An 11249-nucleotide genomic window follows, 5' to 3' on the forward strand; every position below is an offset into this window, starting at 1 on the left:
ACAGTAAGGCTGAGCGAACATGTGCTCTGACCACTCTTTAGACCATCAGAGATCTCCAAGAATGACAAATTCATTTTTGACAGCGTAGTCTACAATTCTGCAATCACAGGACTTAGAAACAAGCTAATTTCTCATATATGTTTTATATTATGATTTCGTATTTCTAAAATTTTTGTTCTAAAGCTGTCTGTTGAAATAATTACAGATTCACAGGAAGTTGCAAAGATAGTACAAAGAGGTCTGTCCCCTCCTCTAGTTTTTCCCAAGGGTTACATCTTACGTAATCAAAACCAGGAAACTGACATTGGTACATTGTATATGTAGAGTTGTGTTATTTACTCCATTGTGTAGATTCATATAAACACCTCTGCCATGGAGGTACAGAACATTCTATTTTGGTAAAGATCTCCCTCTCTATAGTCGTACCCATCTTCCCTTTTCTCAACCATCCCTAACCTTGGGCAGCTAATCTGTTTTCCATCTCTGTAATTTTGTCATTTTCAGAATGTTATGTAATGGAATCTCATAAGATGTGACCTTTTGAGACGGGCTTTTTTCACCCAGCATAATGCCCTGGAGGTGCTTCCAAGTTACTGTGTGTATCAGTAGTTCCTTTTTTTTTTGATGGATAGTGTTCCATGCCATGTATCATGGATTAACCATTCATCCATTTAGGGAGGTGTTTGGTTTCCAGTTTTTGGCTATTATGAATAAAGCTGTCCTGAACAATCATGTTTAAGTAGTGTGTGGATATAAATTGTTATTTCTCTGGGATTGCTTATCATATGATAAGTAAATTTTTAGTTTGATTAGAAATTGCCAAAGCACTTTTTGGAGTGGCTGTACCACTTCACATTCCCACCTGTAATGTATGAGAAACACAATTTCTCTACATTCTTGTTAGCATTTGGCAAAGTCACTGTTTATGTTACTGTGCAAATAGGCGTAGTGGTAGGTCGTGTGGTCTTCATTTGCATTTTCCTCATGGCTAATGATGCCAAACATCTTTTTGTGTGCTTGTTCGCCATCTGTATATCCTTTCTGGTGAAATGTCTCTTCATGTCTATTTTTTATTTTGAGAGTTGCGTATTAGTCTGGTGGATGGTGGGTAGGGAGGCATGGTATTGTTTGCTGCTTTGTGGTTCTGAATGTATAAGAATGGAGGCTTCTGATCTTAGGACAGTCAGACATGGATGAAATGGCCATGCTTGTTTATATTTCCACCAGCACTTCTTTGAGTGCCTGTTTCCCCATATCTTGGTAAATATTAAATTTATTGAAGCTTTTTCTGGTCAGTTTGAGCAAAAATAGATCTGCCTTTGAGACTAAGCATCTTTTCATAGGTTTTCAGCATTTGTATTTACTCTTTCAAGAATTACCTGTTTGTAGCCTTTGCCACCTTTTAAAATAATCTTTAGTCACGCCAATAATTCTGTTATTCATTTTTTTAAAAGAAAATTTACAGGTAAGGCTAATGTCCTTTGAGTACCATCCTATTCCTTAACATACTGCCCCCAAACGTAGTAGGGGGTGGGTGTGCCGGCCTAGCTGTGGCGTGGTCGGTCTGGGTGGCCTGGACTAGAATGACTGCTCTCTTCCATAAGGTTTTTCTGGGAATGTTCTCATTGTGAAGCCCAGCAAAGGAAACAAACATGTAAGCCATTTTTGAAGTCTCTGCTTTGTGTCCAGTTTGCTACTGTCCCATTAGCTAAAGCAAGTCATGTGGTTAAGGCCACCATCAGTGTGCGAGGGCACTGTTAAAAGGCATAGGTATAAGGAGGTATGAAACTGGGGCCATTATAGAACCAGTCTACCATGGCCCCCCTTTGGCTGCAATTAGTCACATGCCTCCCACATGCAAAATACGCTTTCCCCCATTCCAGGATCCCCAAAGACTTTCCAGTCATGTCCTTATACTTGGAGTCTAAGATCTCATGCTTTACAATCAGATCTGTACGTGGTTCCCTGGATGCAGCTTCTCTTGTTCTGGGCCCTGTGAATTAAAGACAGGTCACAGCTGCCTCCCCCCCCCCCCCCTGCCGCTCACCTTTCCTTGTGGTGAGACAAGGACAGGACCACAGCAATAGATGCTCTCACTCAAAAGGGGAAGAATGGGAGGAATACTGCATCACTGTCTGTAGCAATCCCAGAATCAGGTGGGAAAAATGTTGCCAGGTTCCCCTATTTTTGCTGGGACTTAGCTTCTAGGTTCTTGCTGCTTCAGAGGTGGTGAATGTGCCTTGATCCATCATTTTCCAAAGCTCTTGGCACCACCGTCTGAGATGTCCTCCCTTTTCCACTTCCTGCCTTGGTCACTCCTGAAGAGAAAACACGCTCTATGAACAATTTCTCATCCTTTTTCCTATCCATAGGTCATTGTATATTCTGAATAATTTGAACCCAGCCCAGAGGTACTTACGACAATACAACCTTCTCAAAAGCTTTGTGGGTTTTCTGTGCATCTTGATTCCGTTTTCCCAAAACCATCCCCATAATTGTTTTAAGAACTTTGTCTTATCTAGGCTTAGTAACTGCTATTCTGGGCATGTCAGACAGTGTTCTTAAGATTCCTAGGTTTGCCTGTGTTCAGCTGAGAGAGTCTGTGGGGCAGCACCTTAAGTGTTTATTCAAGCTTTTGCTTGTGTCAGGTTTCGTACTGCCCCCTTGGCCAAAGCAGGTCACATAGCAAACCCAGAGTCAGTATGGGCAGGTGTTTCAAAATGTCATGGATTCAGGGAGGTACGAAAAAATGAGGCATTGATGTGTTCCATCTACCACAAAAGGTAATTTTGAAAAGTTTGGTGTGATGTGTGTGTGTGAACATGTTGTATGATATGATTCTGCATCTTATTGTTTTCATTCAGTAATATCTTTTGGTGTGTGATCTATTCCTTTTTATTGCTATAAGAATTTCACTGTGACTGTATAGTGCATTTTACTGAGCCATTTCTGTGAGGAATAAACATTTGTGTTATTTCCAATTTTTTCACTATTGCTGTATTTCAGATAGTCTAGGATGTACCTTTTTTTCTCACTTTAACATCTGTAATTCATGATGTCTTACAGGTATTTCACAGGGTTGTTCTTTTGTTGGTACACAAACAGTGATGCACTTTGCAATCAGTGTTTGATTAGATTTGATGAAACACGGTATCAGCATTGATGAATATCCTTCACGGACTGATCTCCAAATTCGTTGTAACGATTTATGTTCTTATCCTTGCTGTCTTTCCTTGCCAGCATTGGTGCGTGGTTAGATGTTTTCTTGTTTAGGCAACCTGAAAGAAATGAGGCGGTATCTCGCTGCAGTGTTAAGTGCATATCCCTGATTAAACATGACCTCATATGTACTGGTCATTTATATTTCCTTTCTGTGAATTGCCTGTTTAAATCTGTTGCCTGTTTTTTAATAGGATTTTGTATTTTTCTTATTGACTTTTAGGAATTCTTTATACGTGGTAGACTCTAATATTTCATTAATGCATTGCAAATATCTTCTTCCAGTTTGAAGTTTATCTTTTCACTTTAAGTATAGAGTTCTTTTTTATAGATAATTTAAATGTTAATGGAGTTGAATTTTTAAAATCAGTCTTTTTTATGTGTAGGCTTTTGTGTCTTAAAAATTCCTTCACTCCTACTACTGTAACTACTAATAGTGGTGGGCACTATTTCTTGAGCAGTTACTGTGTGTCAGGCACTGTTCTACGTGCTTTACACGTAGTCACTTGTTACCTCAACAACCTTATCGAATAGTAATTACTAACTCCACTCTACACCAAGGAATTAGGGGGTCAAGTAGGTGTGGTAGGTTGAATAATGCCCCCTCCCTCCCACAAAGATAATCACATTCTAAACCCTGTAAACTGAATATTGCCTTATATGACAAAGGATGAATATTACTTTATGTGGCTAACAATGTAATCAAGTTAAGGATCAAGGATCTCGAGGTGGGGAGAGTGCCCCGCATTGTCCGGGTGTGCCCAGGGGTGATCAGAGGTATCCTTATGAGAGGGAGGTTTTACTGCACAGAAGAAAAGGCAAAGGGACCAAAGTGGCAGTGAGGCGGCCACAAGCCAAGGAACACCAGGAGCCACTAGAAGCTGGAAGAAGCAAGGGGCAGATGACATATTTTCATGTTGTTGTCCATGGGTTTTGTCTTTAATGAATTATCTCTCTTTTTCTCCTTTTAGGAGGATTAGCTCTGTCTCTTTTTTCTGTTGGGTAATTTTGTTCCTACGAGATCTTTATATGTGTATGACACATGTACTTTCCAATAGGCAACATCACTTTTCACACGGTTCATGTTGTCTTCCCATTCAGACTTCTACATTTTTAATCATATTGATCATTTTTAATTTATATATTTAGCTGTGATTTGCTTAAGAAGACTTTCTCTAACTTCACATTTTCTTCTAAGGTTTTGAGTCTCTTGAATGTTTAGGTTTTTCATCTATCTGGAATTTATTTTTGAGAAAACTGGGTGGGGACATAATTTAATTTTTTCCCCCACTGTGGAGAATCAGTTACCTCAATACCATTATTAAAAGGTCCAATTTCCTCCCTTGGACCTGAAATGTCTCTCGCACGCGTGGATCCCTTTCTTGCCTCCCTGACAGTCCGCTGCTCAGCTGACCTCTCTTTAATGAACAGTGTTCATTCTAGTTTTACACGGTTTGATGTTCAGCAGGGCAAGCTCCCCCTCTTTTTCAAGCTGGTTTTTACTACTGTCGTATGTTTACATTTCTAAGAATTAAAAAGCATTTATTAGAGAAGTTTTAGAGCAGTTTAAGGTTCTTAGCAAAATTGAGGGGAAGGTACAGAGTTTCCCGCACGCCCCCGGCCCCCGCACATGCACAGCCTCCCCGATGATCAACAGACCCAGCAGTGGTGCATTTGTTAGATTCAGTGAACTTCCCCTGCCACATCAGAACCACCCAAGACCACGGTTTACATTAGGGTTCACTCCTGGTGTTTTCCATTCTTTGGGTTTGGACAAATGTGTAATGACACGTGTCCACTATTGCCCTAAAAATCCTCTGTGATCCATCTATTCATTCCACCCTCCCCCCAAAATCCTGGCAACCACAGACTTTTTTACTGTCTCCATGATTCTGCCTTTTCCAAATGTCATATAGTTGGACTCATACAGTGTGTAACCTTGTCAGATTGGTTTCTTTCACTTAGTAAAGCATTTAGGTTTCGTACACTTCTTTTCGTGTTTCGATAACATTTTTTTTTAGTGCTAAATAATGTTCTATCATTTGGTTGTATTGCAGTTTATTAATTCACCTGCAGAAGGACACCTTGATTTCTTCCAAGTTTTGGCGGTTATGAATAAAGCTGCTATAAAAACTGTGGGCAGGTTTTTATGTGGACATAACTTTTCAACACCTGAGGGTAAATATGAAGCACAGTTGCTGGATCATATGGTAAGACTATGTTTAATTTTGTAAGAAACTGCTCAACTTTTTCCAAAGTGATTTTTGTATTTATGTTTTCATATGCATTTTGGAGTCACCTTCTACAATTCCTTGAAAAATCTGGTTGATATTAAAATTGCATTTGCATTGACTTTATAGTTTATTTGAGAGAGAACTGATCACTTTGCTGTAATCTTCCCTTCTCAAAAATGAGTTCTCTCTCCAGTTAGATCACTTTTTATTATCTTCTAGTTAAGTCTTATAGTTGTACTATTTCTTGCACATTTCTTATCAGTTATATTCCAAGTATATAATGTACTGATACCTTTCTTTTCCTACTATGTATTATAATTTGTTAGTACTAGCACACAGGAGCTATTGATTTTTTTGTCACAAAAGTCTGACTTGTAGTCTTATTTTTTTTCTTTATTTCTGGATTTGAGTTGTAGTAAGGAATGTTTTCCACACTTTCTATTCATGCATTTTTTTTCCTAATACTTCTGTGGTTTCACTTTTTATTTTTCGACCTTTGGTCAGTTTGGCATTTATTCTGGGCTTTGGTATAAGGAACCAATCCAGTTTTGCCTTCTTTTCTTGACTGTATAGTGTGCCGTCACCATTCTTTCCTTTCCTCACCAATTTGAGCTACTGCCTTAATTTTGACTACATTTTCATATTTTCATATTTCTGGCTCTTCTGTCCCACTGGCCTGTCCGCCAAGGCAGGCATAGTACCATGCTGTTTTATCAGAGGGGCTTTACAGTGTGTATCTGGTAGGGCTGGTGTGTACATGTGTGAGTGATTTATTCATTTTAGTGCTAGTAGGTCCTTTCATTTTGCAGACATGTATCTTCAGCTGTGGCAGATGTTTAATGTTTATTTTTCATGAGTTTTCTTACGTAGTTTCTATTATCTTTCTATTCCTTGGTGCCCTGTTTTGAAAGTGTTTCTGGCCTCTGGTTCATTGTTTAGGTGTGTCTATTCTGCAACTCAGCCCTTTTATTGAGTCTTTTTACTATCAACAGTTCAATTTTTATTTAGATAGGTGTGTTTCCATAACCTTCTTCTTAATTTGCTATCCTCCTATTTTTCGAAGTATGTAAAATACTCTTAGGATAAAAATTCCTGTCCGAATTGTTCTACTAACTATTCTCTTTGAGTTAAGTTTCCTATTTGCTAAGTTTGTCTCTCCCCCATGGTCGTGCCGTTGGGTGGCCCGTCACTGTGCACTTACCTTTAGTTGTACGTCCGGTACTGTCTGTCTGCTGTCTGCACAGGGCTTTTGTCGGAATGTGTGGGAACCTCCACTGCTGCTTGTATCAGGAAGGGTATCGTGGGGGGCTGAGCTGATGGGCAGGGGGGAGCCTGGTTCTCTTTCCACTAGTGTCCTTTTGGGATACCATCTTGTCTTTATTACCCAAGCGTCACATGCACTGCTCCTCCCTGGAGGCAGACTCCTTCTTGCTGACTCTTGGCTCACTGGGGATGGAGGTGGGAAGGTGCAGGGTTACATCTGTGTTCCTGCTACAGCGTCCCTGCTAGTCAGTCCCAGTGACCCAAGCCTTGTCTGGCTCAGTTTTCTACCATGAGCAGGAAGCATCTTCCATTTTGCCACTATTTTCTTTTTTGGGGGCACCTGCATTGTTTTATATCTGGGCCAGTGGCATCCCTCTTCATTCTCTCAGTTCTCCTTCTCTCCTTTTCTCTCTCTCTCTCCCCGTCTAACTCCCTCTCTCAATCTCTCCCTTTTTTGTCTTTCAGCGATTTCTCACATTTTGTGGTCAACTAGAGTTTCCTTTCTTGTTTTGAACACAAGTGTATATTGGTCATTAAAAGATTTTGCAAGTGTTTTTGTAGATTTGTTGCAGGAGGAGAAGGCTGAAGCCTTGATTTATTTTAGCATGTTGAAACTGAAACTTCATTATTTTTTCTCTTTTCTTCCTTTTTCAAATTTTGAAACAAATTTTTGTTTGTTAAAAAAAAGTTTAGAAAATTATAGCCACATCCAGAGCCATATTTGTATTAAAGAATAGATTATTACAATTTATGGTATATACTTGGTTAGTTGCCCTTTAAATAATAAGTATAGCAATGAGTTAATTTTTAAAAATAGGATATATAGTAAAGTGCAGAGGATGGAATTCTTTCAAAATCCTTAAATTATTTACAGTCTGCATCTAACTTAAAAACTGTGTTCATTGTATAGAAGAGAATAGAGAAGTGTGTAGCAAACACTGATGTACCCTGTTATCTACTACTCTGGCCTGTCAAATGTCCATATCTCACCACATTTCCTTTAGATTAAAAAATAATAGGTAGGATGTTATAGATGCAGTTGAAGTCTTTTACATTGACTCCCTTTATCCTGTGCTCTTCACTACCGCTCCTAAGGAAACCACTGATGGGGTTATTTTGGTTATCTTCATCATGTTTTTGTACAATCATTACATATGAAAGTATCAACAGACAATGTATTATATTTTGTATGTTTTAAAAACTGTATATTAATGACATCATTGTGCATATCGATATGTAATTTACATTTCAACTCAACTTTGTTTTATTTATTTACTTATTTAATTATTTATTAATTAAGGTATCATTGGTATACAGTCTTATGCTCAGTTTTCACATGAGCAACATTGTGATGTTATTTTTCAGGAAGATTGGTTATTTCAGTCTCACTGAGCCCTCTTTCTGGTGTTTCAGGAATTTTGGATTGAAGACGGTTCTTCTGCCTTTTCATAGTCCTGGAGCGATGGGAGTCATCTTATGCGAGTGGCATGGGTGTCAGCTTGGAGGACAAAGTCTCTCCTGCTTCCTGGTCCAGTCACAGTACCTGTCTCTGCTGTCTGTGCCGGTAAGCTGCATGCAGGAGGCAGCCTCTGCGTTGATCCCCTAAGCTGCCGTGGGCAGGGAGGCCCTTGGGATATCCTAAGATGATGGCGGGGGTGTCAGGTGAACAGCGCGGGAATCTGCCACGAGTTCATAGCCCTTTTACGCCTCCTGGTCACCATGCCTGTCTCTGCTGTCTGTGCCAGTTAGTCACGCACCGGGAGTGGCCTCTAGGTTGATCCCTTAAGCTGCCTTTGGCTGGTGGCCCTTGGGATGGCCTAGGGTGATGGCGGACGTTGCTGGCAAGCGATGCGGTTGTTTGCAGGAAAGGCAAAGCCCTTTGGTGCTTCCCACTTGCCGTGCCTTTCTCCACTGTCTGGGCCAGTTAGTGACGCACAGGGAGAAGCCTTTGTGTTAAACTGTGTAGTTGCTGTAGGCGGGGCTGCTCTCCAGCTTGTCTGCAGCAATGGCATGGACAGCAGGTTTGTGTGCAGGGACTGGCCTGGAGGAAAGAGTGGCAGGCTGCTTATTGCAGTGAGGGACCTGGGGCTGCGTTGCCAATCTGGGGGATGAAGCCCCTGAAGCCTCTGAAAGTTCCCAACCTGCTGGGTTGAGTGTGCCAGGCTGATTTTGTTCACCTATTCCTTCTGCTAAACTCTTGCCCCTTTAGCAGCCTTCTGACTGTTGAGAAGTCTTTCAAAGGGCCTGCTTTTCTTTTGTCCCAGGGCAGCTTGTTGTGGGAATCTGTTCGCAGTCTTAGTCTCTGACTTTGGTTTTCAGCCCCTCTAATCTCCAGAGCACCCTGCAGTGTGGGTGTGTGCTCCCAGGGTAGATTTCTAGGGTTGGGTATTTAGCATTCCTGTGTTTCCACTCCCTCCCCGCTCTGATTCTCTTTTTCTCATCCGTGAGCTGGGGTCAGGGGAATGCTCGGGTCCCGCTGGGTGGCGGCTTTTTACTTTACCCTTTTCTGTGAGATGTTCGCTTCTCCCAGATGTAGACTGGCTGGTGTACTGTTACTTCTGGTCACTGTTTTAGAAATAGTTGTACTTGCTGTATTTTCAAAATATATGTAGTTTTGGGAGTAGGTTTCTGCCAAACTTCTCATGCCACAATGTTTTTTCCCCTCCTCAACCTTGTTTTTTTAATTGAAATATAGTTGATATACAATATTATATTGGTTTCAGATGTACAACACAGTGATTCAGTAATTATGTTCATTAACTAAATGCTCACCATGATAAGTGCAGTTACCATCTGTCAAAACACACAAAGAAATTACAGTATTATTGGCTGTAATCTCTATGCTGTCCTTCCATCCCCATGACTTATTTTCTGATTGGAAGTGTGTTCCTCTTTATCCCCTTCATGTATTTCACTCCCTCCTCTCTCCCCTCCTCTATGGCAACCACCAGTCTCAGTCTGTTCTCTGTGTTTATTAGTCTTTTTCTGTTTTGTTTGTTCATTCGTTTGTTTTTTTTTTTAGATTCTACCTACAAGTGAAATCATATGTGCTATTTGTCTGACTTATCTCACTTAGCATAATACCTCTCAGTCCATCCATGTTGTCACAAAGAGCAAGAGCTCATTCTTCATTATGGCTGAATAATATTCCTTTGAATATATGTGCCACTTCTTTATTCATCTACTGATGGACACTTATATTGCTTCCATATCTTGTATTTATTGTAGCAATATTTACAATAGTCAAGATGTAGAATCAACTTTTGTTTTTGAGATTTATCCATGTTAATACATGTAGCTCTAATTTGTTCACTTAACAATCCATGCTGTGAATATACCACAATTTACTCTTTTGCTGATGGTCATTTAGGTTGTTTCCAGTTTGTCTTTATTATAAACAGTGGTGATATGAGCATTCTTTAAATGTTTCTTTGTGCATATGCATTAGAGTCTCTCTAGGGTATATACTTATATTTGTAGTGCTCGATTACAGGATATACACATCTTTAACTTAATTAGTTTTTGCCAAATTGCTCTCCAAAGTGGTAGTACCAATTTGCACTTCCACTAGAAGTGTATGAGTCCCTGTTTCCACAGCACTCATCAACAGTGGGTATTACTGGACTTAATTACTCCCACACTTCGGAGGGTGAAATTGTATTGCTGTGTAAACTTAAATAGCATTTCCTGATTATTAATGGAATTGAGTAACCTTTCAATTTTTTATTGGCCATCAGGTTTCACTTCTATGATTTGCATGTTCATTTCTTTGCCCAGTTTTTATTGGATTGTGTTTCCTTGTTAAGAATTTCTTCAGTAATAGTCTGGATATGAATAATTTGTTATATGGCTATAAACATCTTGCCTCAGATTATGGCTTGTCTTTTCACTTTGCTTATGGTATCTTTTGGTATATAGATGTTAAAAAATGTACTTTTAAATAGGTACTATATTCACATGGTTAACAATACTCTTAAGTATAAAGGAAATGATTTCCTCTCTTGTTCCCCATCTGTCAACCCTCCAGCACTTTTATTCATTTCTTGTGCATCCTTCCAGAATTTCTTTGTGTGCCTACTATAAGCAAGCAAGTACAGATATATATCCCTCTGCGGTCAGATATATTTGTCTTTCCTTAATGGTTAGTATTTTTGGTTACTTGTTTAAGTTTTCTTACTCTGAATTTTCAAGGTGTTTTATGTTTTCCTCTTGAGGTTTTATACTTTTACACTAACTTTATCATATTTTAATATGGAAAGTTAATTGCCTTAAAACCGTTGATTGAGTTGCATGTATTTTCTCCCTGATTTGTTCTGAGGACTTCTTCTTGTGGTATGTATGTGGCCCCCATTTGTATGTAGGGCTGTTTTGAATTCATTAGTACTCTGTTTCATTGGTGTATTTATTCATCCCTGTAGAAATAGAACTGTTTTAATTACTATAGCTTTGTAAGAAATCTTAAGATCAATCCTACCATTTCCAACTCCCCAGATTGTCTTGGCTATTCTTGGTCTCATTAGCATTTGATTAGAT

The 11249-nt window shown here is 39.5% G+C and overlaps 1 protein-coding gene across 2 annotated transcripts in view; it reads left to right on the forward strand.

Moving 5' to 3' along the window:
- Nucleotides 1–8186, forward strand: part of LOC130680359 (serum response factor-binding protein 1-like) — a 70829-nt gene extending 62643 nt beyond the window's left edge. The window contains exon 4 of one of the 2 annotated variants that reach the window (XR_008993344.1): nucleotides 5277–5415. Coding sequence is in view for 1 of the 2 variants with exons in the window: in XM_057490728.1 (XP_057346711.1) it covers nucleotides 8130–8168 (39 nt within the window). In the remaining variant the exon portion in view is untranslated. Of the gene's footprint in view, nucleotides 1–5276; nucleotides 5416–8129 lie in introns of those variants that run through there. The other variant, XM_057490728.1, reaches the window with a different exon arrangement.
- Nucleotides 8187–11249: the final 3063 nt, after the last annotated feature.

This window comes from Manis pentadactyla, chromosome 13, assembly GCF_030020395.1.
Source record: "Manis pentadactyla isolate mManPen7 chromosome 13, mManPen7.hap1, whole genome shotgun sequence".
Lineage (NCBI taxonomy): Eukaryota > Metazoa > Chordata > Mammalia > Pholidota > Manidae > Manis > Manis pentadactyla.